Source organism: Helianthus annuus, chromosome 9, assembly GCF_002127325.2.
Source record: "Helianthus annuus cultivar XRQ/B chromosome 9, HanXRQr2.0-SUNRISE, whole genome shotgun sequence".
NCBI lineage: Eukaryota > Viridiplantae > Streptophyta > Magnoliopsida > Asterales > Asteraceae > Helianthus > Helianthus annuus.
In genome coordinates, this window is record NC_035441.2 from 165,061,585 (window position 1) to 165,084,653 (window position 23,069).

General features: G+C 38.3%; 1 protein-coding gene, 1 long non-coding RNA gene and 1 pseudogene across 4 annotated transcripts; 1 reads left to right on the forward strand and 2 right to left on the reverse strand.

Moving 5' to 3' along the window:
* The first annotated feature begins 14,706 nt into the window (after positions 1–14,706).
* LOC110879388 lies at positions 14,707–17,193 on the forward strand (annotated as a pseudogene).
* On the reverse strand, positions 16,800–20,834 carry LOC110879389. Of its 3 annotated transcripts, XR_002558640.2 has the most exons (13): positions 20,488–20,833; positions 20,297–20,389; positions 19,969–20,048; positions 19,769–19,839; positions 19,547–19,682; positions 18,899–18,961; positions 18,660–18,740; positions 18,399–18,578; positions 18,197–18,299; positions 17,982–18,109; positions 17,782–17,859; positions 17,515–17,564; positions 16,800–17,018 (listed from the first exon to the last, which is right to left on the reverse strand). It is a non-coding gene; the product is annotated as an uncharacterized LOC110879389 (long non-coding RNA). The 3 variants fall into 3 exon arrangements; XR_002558643.2 differs by lacking the exon at positions 16,800–17,018 and having other exon boundaries at positions 17,339–17,564; positions 17,982–18,098; positions 20,488–20,834; XR_002558639.1 differs by lacking the exon at positions 16,800–17,018 and having other exon boundaries at positions 17,339–17,564.
* Positions 20,835–21,134: 300 nt separating this feature from the next.
* Positions 21,135–21,665, reverse strand: LOC110876674. The gene has a single exon (XM_022124839.1). The coding sequence runs from the start codon at positions 21,663–21,665 to the stop codon at positions 21,135–21,137; it is 531 nt and encodes a 176-aa protein (XP_021980531.1).
* Positions 21,666–23,069: the final 1,404 nt, after the last annotated feature.

Here is a 23,069-nt window from a genome sequence, read left to right on the forward strand (position 1 = left end):
CCAGATGTTAAAGGATATAGAGAAGACTTTCCACTCTTTGCGAAGCGTGAATATGAAATTAAATCCAGCCAAATGTTCCTTTGGTATGGAAGAGGGAAAATTCTTGGGCTTCGTGGTCACAAATGGCGGCTTTAAAGTTAATCCAGAGAAAGTTCAAGCCATAGAGCGGATGCCGTCACCTCGAACAATCAAAGAAATGCAACGATTGGTCGGCCGCCTAGCCGCGCTTAATCATTTTTTATCAAACCATGCTGCAAAATCATATCCTTTTATCAGCACTCTGCGCAAATGCGTAAAGAAGAAAGAATTCAAATGGACGCCAGAGGCAGAAACCGCATTCCAGCAGATGAAAGAATGTTTGATAAAGCTCCCTACTCTGACCGCGTCGTTTGAAAAAGAACCACTCATCCTGTACTTGTCCTTTTCGGACAAGGCAGTGGGGTCGATATTAATGATAGAGAGAGATGGAGTTCAGACTCCAATTTATTACGTCAGTAGGGTGCTTACTGATCCAGAAATGAGATATTCCACAATGGAAAAGTTGGTACTTGCGCTGCTACACGCCTCCAGAAGGCTGCGCAGATATTTTACAGGGCATGTGATCACGGTACTCACCAACTTTCACATCGGCACCATATTACAAAAGCCAAAGACGTCAGGTCGCCTAGCGAAGTGGGCAATCGAACTGGGGGGCCACAACATTCTCTACAGGTCGCGCCCAGCCATCAAGGGTCAAGTTCTAGCGGACTTCATCACAGAAGTCCCAGAAGATAAAATCAAAGATTGTGAAGTTGTGGATACTCCTATCAAGGATACATCAGACAGACTATGGTTGCTATACACTGATGGGGCTTCAAACGAAGATGGCGCAGGGGCTGGATTGCGCCTTGTTAGCCCAGAGAAGCATGAATTTACATACGCCATCAAGTTGGATTTTAAGAATACCAACAATGAGGCGGAATATGAAGCATTTTTGGCAGGCCTGCGCCTCGCCATCAAAATGGGAGCTCAAAATCTACAAGCGCATGTTGACTCGCTTTTGATCGATAGTCAAATCAACGGATTCTATGATGCTAAGGGCGAAGTTATGGCTTTGTATTTAGACCAAGCAAAAGAGTTGCTTCAACAATTCAAGTCATACAAGGTAGTGCACATCAATCGCTTAGAGAACAAACCAGAAGACGCCCTGAGCAAGCTCGCTTCAACTTCTTTTCAACATCTCGCCAAAGACGTAAGAATCGAAATACTAAAAAACCCGTTGGTTTTGCTACGTCAAGTAAATGTGATCGAGATAGGGCACCCATCTTGGATGACCCCTATAATCCAATATTTGCAATAAGGAATACTCCCTGACAACAAAGCAGAGGCAAGGAAGATACAGAACAAGGCCCTGCATTATGAGATGAATGGCGGTATCTTGTACCGAAGATCCTTCTTGGGGCCACTTCTACGCTGTGTAGACCCCCAAGATGCAAATTACTTGATCAGGGAGATTCACGAAGGAATCTGCGGCATCCATGCAGGCCCACGCATGGTCGTCGCGAAAATAATGAACACTGGTTACTATTGGCCAGGAATGCACGTTGACGCTCTAAAGGAATTGCGCAAATGCGACTCCTGTCAAAGGCACGCTCCAAAAACCCTGCGCCCGAAAAATGATCTCATTCCTGTGTCCACTGCATCTGCATGGCCTTTCCAGCAGTGGGGAATTGACATGGTGGGACCTTTCCCCGAAGCTCCTGGAGCTGTAAAGTTCATAATTGTCGCCGTGGATTATTTCACCAAATGGGTGGAGGCCAAGGCACTCGCTTCAACAACTGCAATGATGGTGCGCAAGTTCATCTGAGAACACATCATTTGCAGGTTTGGTCTTCCACTCAAGATTGTAACTGATAACGACACCAATTTTGCTTCTGAAGACCTTCAAAAGTGGTTGAAAGAGATGAATATCGAACACACTTTCTCATCTGTTGCGCATCCTCAGGGCAACGGACAAGTCGAAAGTGTTAACAAGAGTATCGTTGAAGGAATAAAGGCCCGACTAGGCACAAAGAAAAGAGGCTGGGTAGATGAGCTCCCAAGCATCCTGTGGGCTCATCGAACCATGCCGAAAAAAAGTACTGGCGAAACTCCTTTTAGCCTAGTTTATGGCTCTGAGACAGTTATCCCAGCTGAAGTTGGCCTCCCCTCGTCGCGCTTGACAGCAGTCAACACAATCGATAACGAGGCAGAGCGTCGTCTTGACTTGGATTTACTTGAAGAGAGGCGCGAAATAGCGCGAATCAAAGAAGCCAAGTATAAGACACAATTGGAAAGGTACTACAATACAAGAGTATGCATTTGTACCTTCACTCCAGGAGAATACGTCCTCAGAGATAATGAAGCTTTAAACGCTGAACGCCCCAGAAAGCTAGCACCTAAATGGGAAGGCCCATACTTAATACACGAGGTGCAAGGGAAAGGGGCATACAAGTTGCGCACTCTGGATGGATACATCATCCCGCGCACGTGGAACGCGCAACAACTGCGCAAGTGTTATATGTAACTACTCTCGGCCTTGCGCCTTTATCCACTCATGTTGGCCACACGCCTCTTAATTTCCTATGTTGGCTAAACGCCCTTTATTTTACTTACATGCGATGTATGTTGGCCTAAGCGCATGTTTCTTAATCAATGAAAGCATATGCCTTATGTTTTCTTTTATCATGATTACTTCTACGTTACAAATGCATGTTAAACTCTTGATTAGCACGAAAACACTTCAGTAAATTACGAGCTCTTGAGTTATGCCTCCAAGGTCCTCCGCGAACATAGCGCGAGACCGGGCAGTTACACTCGCTCAAGAGCCACACTTACATTTATTCGCGCTAACTTAACCAAAGTTTCTAGCAACAGTGCAATAACTGTAACTGGACAAAGGGAAAGCAAACATAAACATCATATTCAACAAGTGCAACCGCGCAATAGTTACATAGAAACAAACCATCATCGATTCAATTCAAAATAAGCGCGACCGCGCAATGGGTTACATTTAACATCTAAAAATAAAATCACAAGGCACAAAGCCTGTCAACGCTACCTACTCATAGCCGTCACCACCATCATCATCATCGTCATGCTTATTGCCATCACCATCACCATCATTTTTAGCTGGTTCTTCATCAGACAACTCCACGGTCTCTGGAAGGTCGAGAATCTGCTTCAACCGTTGGCACCAGTCGTCATGCTCCAGTGCCTTTGCAACCAAATCCATCACAGGAGTGATAGATGGTCATAAGCCTTTTCAGCATGGGCTAATGCAGCATCAGCCTGATCGGTCACTGAGCAATGACTTACGTCGAACTCTTGTCCTATTGCCTCTTCAACATGTTGCGCACACTCTAGATAACCTCCACGGTGACCAACCACGCGGGAGGCATCTATGAGAGCAGCAACAGCTCCATCCAGTTCCCCAGCAATTAGGATAGAGTTGGCCATCTGCAGCAAAGGCAATCAATAAGAAATAGGTTTTAATAAATAAAGCCTAAGTTAAGAAGAGAACCATACCAGAACTACTCCTCTACCACGCATCCACTCACCCTCGGCAACTAGCGTGTCAATGATGCCTTGAGCCTCGGAGTAATTGTTCTACGCTATGTTAATGGCGGATGTACTCATATTTCGCGCCTCCTCAGCTTTTTGCTTGGCCTCCTCAGCAGAAGCAGCTTTCCCTCTCTCAGCTTCAAGGTCAATTTCCAAGGACTCACTTTTGTCGGTTTGCTCTTGCAAACGACGTTTCAACTCTGCAATCTCAACGTCCTTAGCTGCAAGGTCTTTGTCCTTACTGGAGGCCTGCGCTTTCAACTCAGCCTGCAGAGGGAAAAACGAACTTAGTTAATTTCACAAGCGAAAAGCATAAAGGGAAGAGGGGTTAACAATGATATAACCTCAACGCGTTCCTTATCAGCTTGCCCATCCTCAACCTTCCCTTTCAATTCAGTAACTTGAGCCTCGAGATTGGTGATTCGAGAACGCACGGCATACATACGTTGATTGTCTTTCTCACAAATTTTCTTTCACTCAGCGCGCTCCTTCGCCAAAAGATCCTCAGCAGCTCGAAGCTTACCCCTAAGGCCTTCACGGCCCCACTCTTCTGATTTCTTATCAACATCAAACTTTGCCTTCTCTTCGGCAAACGCAGCCTTCGCCTTCTCATACTCCTTAACCTGCTTCAACAAGCGTTCGCGGTATTTTTCCCACTCGGCCCGCTCTCTAACCATCGTGCGCCACTCACGCACGATTTGGTGGTTGGCGACACGAGTGTTGGCTTCCCAACAACATGAGCATGATACAGCGCATCGTGAGTCCGCGCCCTTTGACGGTTGACCTCACCGAGGGGGAAGGAATTCAGGAACCAGTCGCGGCATGGTGCGAACTCCAAGAAAGTGTCCTTTTGCTTCAAACCCAAGGAGCTCGGTGGGGAGCATCGCCTGGAGCCTCCTCTGTGTAAGTTTTATAATAAATATCCCCAACAGTGTAAGTGGAGCCGATGGGAGACTGCGGTATAGACCCCCTAGCGCCACCAGAGCTCGCGCCACCTGCAGCAGCGGTTTTTTCCTTGTGAATAGCAGAGCCTGATCCCCTAGTAGTAGAAGTTACTTGAACAGTCCGAACGGTATCAGCCTGCGCAGGCTTAGTCGGCTTCTCATGCTCGGGCTCTTTCCTTTTCTCATGAGAGGGCTGGTCAAGCCCCGTGACATGGACGACCTCCGGACCCTGCGCTTTTTCATGTGCAGTTGTAGCAGCGGCCCCGGTCTCCTTTGGATCACCACCAACAGGCTTTTTAAAAGCCTTGTTTTCCTCTGCCTCCTTCTCCTTCTCAACAGCTTTGTCAACAGGCTTCCCAACGGCCTTCTTTTTCTCCTTCTCAGACTCTACCCCAGCAGTCTTGAGAGGCTTGATTATGACTTTGGTCTTCTTCAGTGTCGGCTCTTGAGGATCTTTAAATACAACACCCTTCTTTTCGGGGGTCTTCTTTTTAGCCTCTACAGAAACCAAATGTTAAAAAGAAGTAACAACAAAGGAAACAAGGTAGTCAAGAAACTAACCGGGAGAAAATTTATAAAGAGAGCACAGATTGCTCTGTTTTCCGATTAAAGGGACTCCACCAGCCTTCTGCGCAACAGACGCACCAGCTGTGGTCTCTTCCCTACTTCTCTTCCTGCTGACCAACTTCTCAGCAGGTTCCTCATCTTCTTCCTCCTCCTCTTCATCAAGCGCGATGGAAGACGAAGTGGCCCCAGCATCTGGGGTTCCGAGAACCCGCGCTACCTGAGCTCTTTGAACCAGCGGCCCCGGTCTTCTTCTCGCCTATACGCGACAAACCTTCAAATGAGTCACTCGTAATAACGTAATCCTCCAAGTTACTCTGACGAAAGCGTAGAGTACCTTTATTAGCACCAACGGTAGCCGCGTGGCTACTTCCACCCTTTTTCCTGGTCACATCGGCATCAATGTTAATAATTTTCTTCTTCTTTGACTTCTTCTTCTTCTCCTCTGGGTCAATCCCGAGCTCGCGCAACACACCTGCAAAGATGTTAGAACAGGAACTTAGCTCCCCATTTGAAAACCCCACAGACTCCTCGTTGTAAAGATAGACAATCTCTTTCCCAGCAGAAGTCATAGCGCGCAAAGGCCGGGGGTTAGGTATATGCGCACCTTCGGTTGAAGTTGGTGGATTGGCAAAAGCTCCAGTAACGGGATACATGAAGTGACCTTTAATATCTTCATACCAATACTGATCCCCTGCTTCCAACGGGCGCAGCCCCATGGACCCACCAAAGGTGGGGAAAGCAGCCTGCCAAAGATACGTTTCTACAATCGAAGTCGTCAAGTTAAGCGCAAGAAAATCACAAAAAAAGAGAAGTATTCGAATAAGTAACTAACCCCTATCTTCAAACTTCAAAACCAGAACTTCCTTGCTCTCCGCCGGCCACTGATCACTCATTCGCGCCGCTACCAGAACGTTTTCACCGAAAACCCGATTAGGTGTAGGATTGAGCTTCAAATACCAACCCTCCTTCTTCGGAATAGCAAGTTCTTCCTTCTCGATTATATCCGGCGAACGGAAGGTCATTGCAATCGGCATCACCTCTTCGCGAATGAAGAAGAACTTCTGTTTCCAGTCATGGAAACTCTTGGGTGGATTCAACAAGATCTTCTTCGCAGCTCCCCGATTACCGAAGGAATAAAACCCCATGTTCCTGATGAGCTGATAGAACACCCGGAATTTCTCCACTATGGGCTCTATATCGTGGGCCCGGCATAAAAACTCAAAATGCCTCACCCTAACCATGCCGGGTGGGCTCATCTGTGAAATATGAAACCCATAATACTGAAGTATATGGGCCATGAAGTCCGTCGCCGGCTACCGGAAGTTGCCCTGTAAGAAGAAGTCCTCAAAGAGGGTAATATACCCCGGCGGTGCATCGGCGACCGTCTAGTTCTGGCCGGGGTATCGGGCATCCCACTTCGGTGAAAACCAGAAGCCCCTTGTGATCGGTTCGAATAAACCTAGGTCCCATTTCAAGACGCAAAGTGGACCTTCTTCACCAGGGTTTTCTTCTTGAGGATGTTCTTCAGACATGGATACTCAATCAGCGAGTTCGAATATTCTGGAAAACTTGAAGATCTGCTAAAGATCTTGAAGATTTGCTAAAGATCTTGAAGATCTGGTACTGAAAGTTTGAAGACTTGGAGATCTAAAGAAGAAATAGAGAGCAAGGATAGAAACAGAAGAACGGATAATGATCTTCTCACCCCTCATCGGATATATATACCCATCGCATTTAATGCGATGGGTAAACGTGCCGAATTCACCACGCACGTGGCCAATTAGAGGACGCCACGTAAGGCGGGATTCTCGGAGTGACGGTTACCACGCGCGCGTGGGCCTCACTCGCCTGACGAAAAGCCGAACCGGCAGAGACAACTTGATGACGGCCGTGTCAGCAGTCAACTCAAACGTCGCCATCAACGACATTTGCACCAACCCGTCAGAATTCAAAATTCGAGGTTTTCCCGCCCAAAATTACTACAAACTCCATGCAAAAGTCACTCAGGCCGCGCAACTCTGATGATTAGTCAAGCCTGCGCACCTACACCTAAAAACAGAGAATCATCATCAGCTAAATCCGGTAACCGCGCCGTAGTAACTGACAAGCAATTACACGCGCGCGCTCACCAGGATCAATCAAGCATTTTCCATAACTAGCACTTTTCTTTTTTCTAAGTCCAGAGCTCCAACCACTTACTTCGTGCATGGTGCAGCACTGGACTGGGGGGACTTGAAGGGGTATGGTCCCAAAAAGCCGCGCAGACCTTCTGATAGTTCGCGCGCGGGGACTATACTCCTGATTTAACAAGACGTTCAATCTCAGACTTGCGCGGGCTACTTCACCAAATACTGACCTCGCGCGAGGTCCGAACAAGAAAGAACACCGACTTCAACACTTAGCATTCTAAAGAAGAGCCTTCAACACCCATAATCCTACGCGGGCTACTTACGTGCTCATCAAGGGTCGCGCAGGGCTGAGGCGCAAGGCCAATTCAGAAGGTGCAAGTGGCAGAACAAAAGAGCCAATCAGCGTCCTCCAGGCTATGCTCAATCGTGCTCCACGATCGTCTGACGTGCAGGAGACAGGGAGTACACAAGGACGCCTACGTGGCACCAATCAAGGGGCGACGACAACTGCCCCACGATCTCCACTCACCTGCTGATCGCAGAGGGACAACAAGGCCGACAACAGGACACGTGGCTCCAATCACGGTGCGCCAGCACCGAATATCATCTAGAAGACACTAACGGTCGACACGAGTGAGACAAGGAGCATATCCTCTAAGTTGTCGCCTTTCGGCCCAAGGCCCATCAGCCCAACTCCTCTTACACCTCTCCGGTTATAAATAGGGACCTCCATGCACAGGTTGATTCATTCTATTCTCTCTACTCTCACTCTTAACACACTATTATCTCCTCAAAACAGTTACTTATTCTCAGGCCGGAGTCTGGTTAAGAGGGAAACCCCCATATTCCCCTTTTAACGAGCTACCGGTGTTCTGTTTTGCAGGATTATCGGATCATAAGGAGCTCAAAAAATTATAAGAAGATTAACCCTTATGGTAGAAACATAAACCAAACTAATCAACCCTAAAATTAGCTTCGTGTTTCGTCAATGAGTTATGTAAATTTATTGTGCAAATTAAAGTCACCTTCTTAAGAATTAATTATATGCTTTTATAAAAGTAATAGCTAACTAAGAACTGAGGTTAATTTCGTTATTTCATATATTTTTACCAAACGTTGTTAATTTTGAGAAATCATATAGATTTATTGCGTAATTAACTCTTACCATTTAAAACACAATGTTTTGTTTGTTTTATTATTTAGCTACAATTTTCTTAATTATTTAACTAAATAACTTTTGAAATGATAAGTTCGGCTCGATTTTACACAATGAAATGTAGATAAAAAAATACGTCGTGAGTTCGGCTTGTTTTTTTTTATAACGAAGCAGGGATAAAAAAATAGGTTATCACGTAGATAAAATCTTTTAGAATATATTTCTCCACACAACGAAATGTAGATAAAAAATGCGTCGTGAGTTTGGCTCGATTTCACATACTTAAACGCAGATAAATAATGTGTCATGACATTGAAAAAAGCTTTTATTATATGTAACTTTTCACATAACGAAACGACGATAGAAAAATAAGACGTGAGTTCAGCTCGGTTTCACACTACGAATCGTAGATAAAAATATGTCATACCGTATATAAAATCTTTTAGAATATGTAACTTTTCACACGACAATACCTAAATAAGAAATACATAGTGAGTTCAGCTTGGTTTTGCACAACGAAACACGTATGTTGAAATCGTCGTGACATAGATAAAGTCTTTTTAAATATATAATTTTTACACACCAAAACGTAGATAAAAAAATATACATCGTGAGTTCAGCTAGGTTTCACACAACGAAACGTAGATAAAAAAAATACGTGATGACGTAGATAAAATCTTTTAGAATATATGGTGACCTAAAAAAACATACCTGAAATAGATCAAACGGAAATCTAGGCTCGAGATATCCAAATTAAATAGCATGAAGAACGATGAAGACGTTATGATGCTTCAAACAAAACCGTATCCCTAAACATGAAGAACAATGAAGAAAATGAAAACAAAATCGTCCACAAAGGGTATATGAAACCTGGTATATGAAACCTAAATTGAAGTCCAAATCCAAATTTAACTCGAAGGCCCATTGAGAAACTTCAATCGATGAAACCAAATCTAGAAACATAAATCGAAGTCCTAGTCACAAAAATCATACAAACCCTAAACCTTATTGATTACATGTGTTCAAACCTAGAAATTGAATAATCTTCATATCTAGAAACCTTTTAAACTGCGATGAAGATGATGGAGCAATGAAGATGGAACAGGGGTGGGGTAGAGAAATATTAAACGGGCAGTATTCTCTTTTTAATTTTTACATTTTTATTCCATTTATAAGTTACCAACCAAACATAATACAAACTTCGCAATTCCGATTCAATCAAATTTCAATTTCTTTCAACATATTAGTTCCTTAAAATTCTAAGAACCAAACAACCCTAAGCATTTTTAATATAATTGCGCAGGTTTTAAATTGCTACCTTAATGCAATTTCAGTTTCGATGTTAATAATAGTTTAAAGTCGTTCTAAATATTTACATAATTTCCTAACATGCAACAAATTGTCATCTTTTGATTATTCACATATAGTCATATATTGATTGAAAAAAGATACAAAGTTTTATATATTAATCTAAAAGATAGACCTAGTAATAAGATTTAGATACCTGGTTAATCTATATACTATATAATAAAAGAAACCACTTTAGGGACACTTGTCATTCTATTAGGCCATCTCTTACAGATAATTATTATTTTAGTTTAATTTTTTCTAATTAATTATAGATAATCATCCTACTAAATATTATTCAGTTTAATATATTATATTATAGATAACCCTCCTATTATTATTATTATTATTATTATTATTAAATAGCTAATTGCAAAATAATTATTACCGATTCTTTCAACTTAATGAGAAGTGAAATTTTAATTCCAGTAACAAAATCTATTAATTCCAAAAAGAATTGATAGTAAAGTGTATTCTATAATCAAGTTATAAAAGGAAGATACGGTGACTTTAGCCATTTAAAAAATAAGTCCAAAAAATATATTCAGAATCAATTTAGTTTAATATATTATATTATAAATAATCCTTCTACTAAATATTATTAATTTAATATTTTATGGATAAATATTATTAGTTTAATTTCAGTGAGTTTTATATATTCATAAATCTTAGAATAAATTGCCATTTTAGTCTCTGAGGTTTGGTCCAAATTACCATTTTAGTACAAATAGTTTTTTTTTTCTCCTCTGGGTCCCTGACTTTTCTATTTTCTTGTCATTTTTGATCATATTGTCTAACTCAGTCTAAAAATATGGTTATAAGAAGGGGTATTTTTGGCATAACTGTTGTGTAGTGATAACCTGGGGTAGTTTACAACATAATTTATAAACCTCGTAATAATTTAATGCCAAAAATACCCCTGATTATAACCTGGTTTTTAGACTAAGTTAGGCAATGTGATCAAAATGGCAAGAAAAAGGAAAAGTCAGGGACCCAGAGGAGAAAAAAAACTATTTGGACTAAAATGGCAATTTGAACAAAAACTCAGGGACTAAAATGACAATTTACTCTAAATCTTAAGTATAAAACGACTTATTTCACTCTTCCATATTTAGACCATACACACTTTACTTTGTTATTTCAATTTACTCTATATTTAGACCATATACTCTACTTTAGTTCAATCTCTTTATAGTCTATTCGGTTAACTTTATACTCGGTATTTCATATCCACCTCCCTTTTTGTAGTGTTGTTTGTCACATTTGTAGCGTTGGTTATGGATCCATGATATGAAAACAAATTATGTTATCGATTGAAACAACCGATGATGTGAACATCTATATCTAGGGTAAGGATAGTGTAAAAAGGGCCTAAAGTGTGAGAAGTGTATTATAACACTATATATAATACTATATAACACCATATAAACACCGTATAACAATATGTAACATCATATAATACCATATAACACTATGTAACACTATATATCATTATATAACAAATATAACACTAGACATCTATCATAGACATGCTATCAGACAAACTATAGTTTTATATTTGTTATATAATGTTATATAGTGTTACATAGTGTTATATGTTATTATATGATGTTACATATTGTTATACGGTGTTTATATGGTGTTATATAATATTATATATAGTGTTATAATACGCTTCTCACACTTTGAGCACTTTTTACAGGATCCTCTACCTCTATATCTATACCTATACTATATAATTAAAGAAACCAATATGTGACACGTGTCATTCATTGGAGGTACCTATTTTTGGGGTTTTTCGCCTTTTTTTTATATTTATTATTTGGTATATAAATTAGATTTTTTACTATTATTAGTATTTTTATTATTTATCAAATATATTGATTACTTAAAATTTATATATAAGACTTTATCTAAAATTATATTTATTTAATACACCATTAATCCAAAATTATATTTATTTAATATACTATTAATCTAAAATTACATTTATTCAACTCGTGTAATATATAGAGTTTTTAAAGATTTAACTTTTTTATTATTTGATATATAAATTACAATACACGAGGTTCTTAAAAATATAATATTTTTTATTATTTAATAGATAAAATTACATTTATTCAACTCGTGTAATAAATAAGGTTTTTAAAGATATATTGTTTTATTATTTAGTATGTAAAATAACATTTTTTTTCAACCCGTGTAATACACGGGGTAATAATCTAGTGTAATATAAAGGATAATGAGACACAACATGTTGAATTTACTTTTAATTAATCTTCTATATTCATATCAAGTAAAAATACAACACCCAAAATAAAATAACATGAAAAGTAAAACGGTATTAAAGTATGTGTATACTGTTATTGTTGTAATTTAAAAAGACATCGGGCGAAAAAGAAAATTGTTTTCGTATCGAGGGGTATGACAGACAAGCCAAACCAGTAATTAGGTTCCACAACTATCCCCATAAAATAGAATACGCAACTATAAAATAATAACTTAAATTGTTAGCTCGATACAAGTAAGTTTTAATAATATGTAGTTGTTCTAAATATTTACATGTAACTATATATTTGAGAAGAGATATAATAACTTTTTTAACATTAAATATGCAAATTTGAAAAAAAAAAGTTATATAAGATTAGAGTTAGACACCTCAAATGATTAGAAACCGAAGAACCCGATGTTCAATTTTACACTGGTTGTTGATGGGCTCAAATAGTCATATACGATGGGCTTCATGAAACAAAGAAACTCGGTCCAGTTATGTCCCATTGGACTATTTCAGTTACTCGTCAACTTTAAAATTATACAGTACAGTCTCACGGATATTGCTATTCATATTTCATAGTTTGCATCAAGTCTCTTTCAATAAGAATGATAATAGGCGAATTGGATTTAAATAATCTCAACTTTCTTAACCTGACCGATAATAATCTCAACTTAGTTATTTGCCAATAATAATCTGAACTGGTTCACTTTTGACCGAGAATAGTCTACGTTAAAAATAACTTAACGGAGTTGAGTTTTTTTTTTTCCGAATTATGTAAAACTTATCTCGAAACGGTGCTCCAAACGGCTTGATTTTTGTTAGTTGGAAGTTTAAACACCCGAATTAAAGCACCGTTTTCGTCATTTAGGGCAGTATTTCGAGGTAAAAACATCGGTTTGTAATTCAGAAAAAAAAAAACTTAACTCCGTTAAGCTATTTTAACGACAGACTATTATCGGCCAAAAGTAGACTAGTTCGGATTATAATCGGCAAATAACTGAGTTGGAATTATTATCGGCCAAATTGAAAAAGTTGAGATTATTTAAATCCAATTTGCCATAATAACAGATAATATGATATATTTAGCCCAACAAGATAAAGTCTCATTTCCATGTTAGCTCTATTTTTTTTCCACATTACGCACATATGGCGACAATACGTCGGTGATGCATGCACTCTATATGTATTTATTATTTTTATTTAAATCAAGTGATGTTTATATTTGATTTAAACTAGTTTTTTTTTCTCCACGTGATTTACAGCGGTAGTGTGGTCCTTTTCTCCCCAAACAACTCGACTGGAGTTTGATCAATATAGGTTTTGCTTATCGAAAATTATACAAGTGAACACCGATACCTTTTCCATTATGGCAAAATACCTGTAATGATGTTGTTTGCTGATGAGTAGATGGGTTTGTAACGATACCGTAACGACAACGTCACTCGCTAGAACTTATGTTGTTTGGTCACTTTTGCCACTTTAGTACAAAACTCAAACCTTTTAAATCTGGGTCCATTTGGTTTCAATTTTGTTGCCATTTTAATTCAAAATCAAAATCTGGTCAGATTTTCAGTTAACATCCAGTTTTTTAGTCTTTTTTCTTCCTTTTAATGAAGGGCAAAATGGTATTTTAATGTTTTATTATAACAAATTAAAAAAAATCTGATCATTTTACCCTTCATTAAAAGGGAGGAAAAAAGATTAAAAAAGAAAAAAAAAATACTGGATAATTGAAAAATCTAGCTAAATTTTGCTTTTGGATGGAAATGACAATAAAATTGAAACCATAGGAACCAATATTCAAAAAGGTTTGAATTTTGAATTAAAATGACAAAAGTGACCAAACCTCAGGAACCATTTTGACACTTTACTAAAAAAACAACGAATAGAGATGAAAAATGAAAGTTATCCAACTTATCTTTCAAGTATCAACATCTTTTTGATTTAGAAAAGCACAGGATAAAAATGGATTAAAAATGTATAGACAATAGATGGTTAAAGTCGTGAATAATAAATACTTTAATCACTAAATATAGTTGTTACATAGAAATCATTCACTTAGAACACCGGGTATGGGGCACGTCGTCGGTTCGTCCCTCTCGTCGTGGGTCGTCCCACACCGCCCCCGGGGCACGTCGCGGCACCTCCGTCCTCTCCGAGACGTTGGAGAAAGTCTAAAAATTGTGGCCCCCCTCATTAATTTCTCTCTCTCTCCCCTTGAATATATATTGATTTTTTTTATTAAGGTGGGTAGTCTCCCCACACCCTTGGGTAGTACTCAAGGGGATGGTCCTCCTTCCATGGTGATGTGACGCCTACGTGTCGGGTAGTCTCTTAGGTGACACGGGGTGGAACCGTGATACAATTGTATCACTCGTTGAATACCGTGGAACACCGCCCCGTCTAATCTATCACTCGTGGTCAAGTATAACGAGTTATGGGTATAACGCGTTGAACTTTGAGGAGTGATAGGGTATGACTTGTACATTGTGCATTAATACTTGTATATTGGAATCTCATCACTAGTGATACCACCCCCCCTACATTTCTATCACTAGTGATAGAAATTTGGTTGATGACATGGCATGATTTTATTGGACAATGGAGATGATAGAATCTATCACTAGTGAACACCCCTCCTTCCCTTATGGGACTATCCAAACTATACCCCATGTTCTTACAAGTCGAGGTCTGTTTTTGTATTCTGTCCACGTGTAAAAGTGGGGTCCCACCAAAACGACCATCTCTTTCTCATTCATCTGGATACATTGCACCGGTGGCGTCAACTTCATTCTTGTTTGAATCTTGTTTTGATTTGTTATGGCGGTCGATTTTATATTTTTATGAAACCTCACAGAAACAACGTTTTCTTTACTAAAATGGAACAACATTCCGTCCAACAAGCTCTTCAAAGCCTTCACAATCTCACCACATTACTTTGCCATCAACAAACCAATACGATGTCGTCTTCATCCTCTTCCCACACAGATTGCACATCCGTCGCTAACGTCACGGTCACCAACTTTAGAAAATTCATATCCTTACTCGATCATAACCGCACCGGTCACGCTCGGTTCCGACGTGGCCCTGTTTCTAATCCACCGGAGAAGGTGTATTCTCCGGTGCCGGTACAGCAGCGTATGCCACAGGTTGTTCAAACGAATCTCCATCGTTCGGTAGTGAAATCTGGATCGTTGTCGTTTCATAGGAAGGATTTTCCGATGACTACTATTAGTTTTGTTGGTGCTCAGGCGAATTCTTTTAAATCGTTGGTGACCGGAGAGAATGTTTCATCATTTTCGATCAAAAGGAAATGTAACTCTATGGATGATTTTTACACTGGACGTGCAACTTCTTCATGTTGTTCAAAGAAAAGGTACCACTGATTTTTTTAAGTTTGTGATATGGTAATGGTTTGGGATTTTCATTAATTTGAATTGGAATTGGAATTCGGAATGGAATTTTGTAGGAAATTAAGGATGAAGAGGGTCGTAAGAGTGCCCGCGATAAGCATGAAGATGGCGGAAATACCACCGGACGATTACTCGTGGAGGAAGTACGGTCAAAAACCGATCAAGGGTTCGCCACATCCAAGGTAACAAACTAACAATCTTGTGTGTGTGTGTTTTTTTTTTCTCTTTTTTAGAGCATTCACATCCCTTCCACTAAATCTAGGACTGACCCTGAGAATTCTTGTACCTTGTTCGAGCTCGAAAAAACGTGTACTTAGGCCTTAATAGAATTAGGTATTGGGCTCATTAAATGCTTAAACCTAATGCCAATGGGCTAATAACTAATCTAAAGTTCTAAACCATAAGAATAATTTTTTTAAGTGGGCCTATGTTAGTGTTTGTATGGGTATGGTATATCCTATTAATATTTTTTTACATATACATATTTAGTTTTTTTCTTAAATAACGTGCCCTTCAAAATATCGAGCTCTGGCCGATGGTCCTCTCCGCCCACCCTCAGGGCTGCCCCTGACGAAATCTATTCTATAATTTCACTGAAAACAAATACATCTTCTCTTTATATACAATTAAATATACTTTTTATGTCTTTATCATAAACTTTTTTCTCTTCTCAATTCATAATCACTTTCAAAATATATTAACCCCTTAAATATACAGATGAACAATAATATTTTCTCTCTTCTCAATCACAACATTTTTTTGTAATATAAAAACCCCTCTCACAAAATTTGGTGTAATGATTATGAATTCTCTTAGATCTCTTGTTGGCATCTATTTGACATCTTAATGAATTTTTTTTTTATTATTATTTATTTTTGGAAGGGGGGGGGGGGGGGGTTTTGGGGTTTTGGGTGACTGGACGCGTATGACTTGAATGTATGGCCAGCGGCGGTGCCTTGATCTCAACTACACAAACAAAGTAATGCACACAGAGAAATTATTAGCTTTGTGTTCAAATAAATAAAACTTCATAGTCAACCGTTACAAAACAAGTCAACTTAAAATAACACGTTGATACATGTGATATCATACTCTAACTGTAGAATTTAATTGTTTCACTTTGATGCTAATATCAAATCACTTTCTTCGTGTTTTATAAGTTTGAGGGGTTTATAAGAGAACGCTTTCATTGTTCTGATCTTATAACTTGAAGTTTGAATATTATATTTGATCTTCACAACCCTTAATCGATTATTTAATTATTGGACAATGATGATATTGTTTTTTTTTTTTTTAAGTTGAAATTTGTCCATTATTAACAGAATAAATATATTAAAATTAAAAGAGTTCGTGTGAAAAAGAATTTAAGGTTGTGATCTTAAATTATTAAAAATTAAAGAATAAGTATTTCTGATATATTCATTGTTGTTTTATGAATCCAGAGGTTATTACAAGTGTAGCAGTGTTAGAGGTTGTACCGCAAGAAAACACGTCGAGAGGGCCATGGACGTTGATGGTATGCTTATTGTTACTTACGAAGGTGAACATAACCATGCATTCTCGAAGTATCAACAACACACTAACAGCCATTGTTCTTGAATCTTCCTAAATTAAACGAATTTTGTCATTATAATGACAGTTAACATAAAAAAACATGTAGATCTTGGATGCAGCCATAAGTTGTTAAGAGAGAGTAGGGAGAGAAAGAGATAGCGAGTTAACAAGAAGAATATATGATTGCAAGACCTTCTTTTAAATTTAACTTTTTTGTTTTACGTTATATAAACTAGTTCTATACCCGTCCGGTGGACAGGCTAATGGTATTATGACATAAGTATTTTATTCGCGTCAGAAATTGCCGCCCCTAATTCAGAACATGACCAAGGAATTGATAACAATGAGAAAGCTTCTAGATTAATCCATTATACCTCCAAACATAACATCTTCAACTGCTTTACTTCTTAGTTACAAATATTCAAATCAATCAATCTTTTCTACCAATCATGTTATTTAGGTCTCACACTTGGTGTGACAAACAAAACTATGATCTATAATAAAACAAAAATACAGAAGATTTTTCTAGCAGGGAATCAGTACAAACCTCAAAGCCCCCATGCCATCTTCTGCCAAAGCATTCCCTCTCCTAATAGCCTATTTTGTTGTCCAAATATAAAAATTAGCAATTATAACATTTTCATAACTTTCTGTTATATAAATGTGTCACCAATCGTTTTAAATGATTTATGTGATAATATAGATTATATCGTTTTCATAAGCACACCATTATTGAACTCACACCTAAACAAATCGCAATAAGTCGATCCTTAATAGATAAAATAACAACAAAGGTCGAAGGCCAAAAACTTACATGATAATAAAGCACAAAAAGGGACCAAAAACTTCAAACCGCCAGGATATATAATGCCCTTTTCGATTTCTTTCAATTCTACAAAAAGCAAAAAGATGACCATCAAAGTCATGCTCATCAGTTTCATCACCTGATAGTTAATCATTTTACATCCAAACAATATAAACTGAAATGCATATGTGTAACAAAAGAAGACTTACCATTAGGGATCTGAAGACCAACAAACTGCTTCATCAAAACCCTGAACTTTAGTCCAATTAAGATCACACTATCAAGCACAAATGAGTAGAAATTTGTGGCGGTTTTCCTTAGAAAAACTAAAATAACCCTACGTCACCACATCCATATTGTCAACACTATTATAACCAGTAACTTACACGAACATTAAGAAAAGAAACAAAATGCACTTTCTCACCTCTGAGAATTCATTTAGTGTAGTATCGAGTATCTCTTTTTTTGTTCGTTGATATAACTGAATGCATTGATTCTTGTACTTGCCCAAAATCTCTAGCAAGTATCTAAGAGGGAAAAGAATTGCATAAAAAAGCAAAAAGAATCTCATTTTCTTGATGAACTTCAATATGATGATTAACCATACAAAATTAACCATACAAAACCTTTCAGTCTTGATCAAGGCACTTTGAGTGGCTGATATGTACCCTTCCAAAGGAGCATGAAGATGGCTAGATTAATGCCACTACACAATAACGTTTTAATGATCTATATGCTTTGCTGCTACTCCATTATGGTAATAAATGTGAAACAGAGTAACTCTCAGCACCAACAACAGAGTGTGCCTGTGATTGGAGTATACACAGGGGCGAAGGTTAGAATATAGAAAAACACCTATTGAGATAAGTGGAAAATTACCTAACTACCTTATTATGATTCTTCAAGATTTAGCAATCGGGTTAAAACATATATAATATATTATTGGGACAAAAGATATCTTACACAATCTGCATTAATCACAACAAAAGTTATCATATCAAAAGAAAAAAAATCATCGGATAAAAAGCAACAAAAGTTCATTCCAAAAGTAAACCATAAACAAACAAACAGCTATATCATATAAGAAAAATAAATTAAGAAGAGAAATAAGAAAGAGATTACTTACACTAGCTAGCTTACTTTCATCAAGTCACTGAGGGAGTAAACCCTCTCAACTTCGAACGAAAACCTATAAACACAACCCCGAGTGTCACCACCACCCAAATCGATGAAATATATAATCAAATAATTTTGATAACACGTGGCTGATTCGGGAAGTAAGTACCATCGTCAAACCCAGAGCGGAACCACGGTGGAGAGAAATTAATAATATTTAAAACCAGATTTAAAAACGTCATCTTTATCGGTCTTTTCTCATACCGTAAACATAAGAGAAAAGAGTTAATTACATAGTTAGTCCATGTGGTTTGCACAAAATAACATACCTAGGTACTAATAGTTTAACACGTACATCCGAATACCCGATAAACCTGTACAAATGACTTTTTAGATCTGTAGGTGGGATTGACCGAAGCTCATTGTCATCATAAATTGGCTCTTTGTAATAAAACATAATTCCATAAAAACCATTCACGATTCCCACATTTCCAGTCGTGCATAAGCTTTTAGTGATATTCCTTCTTGTAGAGATGTTATCAATTAGAACCAATGACACATTTAACTTTAACCATGAACAACAGTGTGCAAAAATTAAAATGAAAATCCCACCAAACTATCAACATATTAAGTCTAAAGATGATATCGAAGGCCAAACCTGTATACGATGGTCAATGATGAACGATAAGTGTGAGTCAATTGATGATGAAATTGAAGATTTCTTCCCAAATCTTTTCGGCAATGCTCCATCTATCCTAAATTACTTCGGCCTTGGGTTCGTTCACAATCTTTACCTGGATAGCATATACATTAAATTAAAAACATGAATTGAACACATAACTAATCATAGATATATGAATCAATCTCTTAGTAATCATACAATTTTCTTCTTAGTTGCGACTCCCCTAACACTTTTCTTTGAAGCCTTCATGAAATTACAAATCACGCGAACTGAAATGCATTGCAATCAATCAATAGACAATGAGATTCAGTGAATAAACTTTGAGAAACAAATAGAGGTTAACGATGTCAGCTAAATAACAGCCAAATTATTCTGTACAAGTAGAAACTAATGCTGACCTGCAGATTATATGCAACCATCTCAGCACAATGTAGCCAACCAATTAGAGGCTTGTAATTAAAGAAGGTAATACGAGAACCTACAATCACCATAGTCCATAAGTAAAACATACAAATTATTACTATAAAATCTAATATTTATACTCTAACTGTGATATATACAAGCTCAGGTTTACAATAGATATACTTGTAATCCAAAAAAAGTCAAGAAGCTAGGATTAAAATAGCCCTAATTGATATCGCACTAACCACTCAACAAAACTGAAATTGGATTTGTAAAAACAGTAATCTTTAGAGGCAACTGTAACCTATTGAAAGTGTGAGTTACCCGGGCTGGTCATCGTGCTAATTTATGCCGTCAGATCTTTCCACCTCTTCCCAAGCGTCGGTATCAGCATTAACGGAATCCCAAATAAGAACCCTAGAATCCAAATATGAAAAAAAAACGATTGACCAGAACAGATAATAAACCAAATATAAACCCTAGAATCCCAATTTCGCATATATAGCTGGCATTACCTCCCCTTGCGCTGAGATCCTGAACCGTATCCACCGTAACTAACGCCAGAAAATCAACATAATCGTCGAAATGGAACTTCCAGACATCTTCTAGACCGGCGGGAAAGAGTCGTACGATTTCGATATGGTGGTGTCGAGAGCAACGGACGATGAGGTTGTGAGGATGGTCGTAGCAGTACGTAGTCGGCGATTGAGGGTTCATAGAAATAGGAGATGTAATCGCAGAGGGGTGAGGCTCCTTTGATGGAGGAGTCGTTGTGATGAATAGCGGTGGTGTTGGGACGAGGAAAGGGTGATATAACTACTGGGTTCCGATGTGGGGGAGCAATTGAAGGAATCAAAAACCGTTTCCAACCTCCCCTTCTAGAAGGTTTTTGTGAATTATTACGGCTATGAATTAATTTAATTTGAACTTGATCCAAAGGTGGAGATTAAAAGTAGGAAGCTTTTACTTTAACGGGAACATTAGAATAGTTAATTTCAGTCCTACTTTTGTGTGCTGTATGAGAGTTAGCTTGCAATTTTTGGACTGTGTACTCAGGCATGATGATGATTTTTTTTTGAAAATCAAACTTCATTCAAAACCAAAAAGCACAAGCTATCACCAAGAAGGGGACAGCAAGGCGAAAAACCACCAATCCATGAACTTACATTACATCAAACGAACGCCATCTCTCCCACTCTACAATTTCACCTTTAAATCTATGCTTATACCACAAAAAGGCCAACGTCTTGACATCCGCAACAATGTCTGCCACAGTCGAGTTCTTACCAGAAAACAACTTCTCGTTCCTGGCCCTCCATAACCTCCAACTAGCTATAATGAAAATACCTTGAAGCAGGCTTTTCTTATGCCCTTCCGCTGCGCAGAACTCGTGCAGAGCCGCAACATCCTTCACACTGAAAACATAGATCTCTGGGATCCGACACCAAACCGAAATACCATGCCAAACGCCTGCAGAAACACTACAACCTGTAATAATATGATCGATTGATTCCTCCGCTTCTTCGCACCACACACAAACGTCATTTTCCACATGAATATTCCTTCTAATCAAAGCTGTCTTCGTCGGGAGCCGATCCAAGTAGGCGCGCCACATAAAAATATTACACTTATTAGGAACCCACTTGCTCCATTTAAAACCGAATTGATCCGCATTGTTACTCTGACCAGGCATGATGATGATGTGGCGCCAAAGAGTAGCATAATATGGTATGCTTTTACTTAGACCATGTGTAGTGGTTAAGAAAAATAATGCCCCTACCATGGGGCATTATCGGACACGTGGCATCCCAGTCAGCATGGGCATTATTGCAAAACTGGTGTAGTGGGCACAATGCCTAATAATGCCTCTACCAATCATTAAAAAAAAAAGCAAACTCACACTCCCATTGGCTAGTCAAACCTTGGCAGACTGAAGAACACTCCCATTGGCCACATGCATAGGGATGCCAATGGGTCGGGTTTGGGACGGGTTTAGGTAATCCCAAACCCAAACCCGGTTAGATAAGCTTGTCCCAAACCCGTTCCAAAACCCTCGGGTTTCTAGCGGGTAAATACCCATCGGGTATCGGGTATACCCGCGGGTTTCGGGTAAACCCGTTAATTTAAAAAGATTACGCATTGTGTATACTCATCTCAAACCCCATCGGGAAACTATTAACTAGTTACATTTTGTATTGTCATTATAAAAATATATATCAAATAACTAAAATGTATACGGAATAAAATAGATATATGTGTAAAAAATGGATGTATCATATATATACATATTTAATAATATAAAAGAAATTATATCAGGTATACAATCGGGTAAACGGGTACACTTTATCGGGTAATTGGGTCGGGTAAATGGGTATATCACTAAATCCCAAACCCGTCCCAAACCCGCGAAAAAAATAAAAACTATTCCCAAACCCGTCCCAAACCCGATTAACCAACCCCAAACCCATTCCAAATGTTCCGGGTTTCGGGTTTACCTATCGGGTTCGGGTTTGATTGCCATCCCTACACATGCACTTGCTCATTTGATCACTTCAGCGTTTTATTTAAAACGCCAACATGCAAACCTTTCAAAAAAAAAAAAACGCCTTATAACGCCCAGTGTAGTGGGGGAGGGGCGTTTTGGGGCGTTTTTTTTTTTTCAATTTTTTTTAAAAACCACGCCCCAATACGGGTGGTCTTAGAGTAGCTAAAAGTAAAATTAGATAGAAATAGTGTTTAACAAAAATATTTATCCCGAAAACTAAAATCACCTTACATAGCTTAACACATTTGGTATACGTTTATTTCAAACTGTTTCGCGTAAAATTGTACTATTTATATACTATTATTTTTTAACATGTTTGTGCATGGTTGATTGTACTTTATGCTTTAAGTATGTTTTTTGTTTTCTTTTTGTAGTGTTATTTGTTTTATTGGTTGTACTTTATATATTATATACAGTAAATTACAAGTTTTGTCCTTTATGTTTGTACCAAATTGCAGGCGGTGTCCTTTACCTTTAAATTTGACGAGTTTTGTCCTTAATGTTTCAAAATCATACACGTTATGTCCTTTAGCCCTAACTCAGTCAGATTTT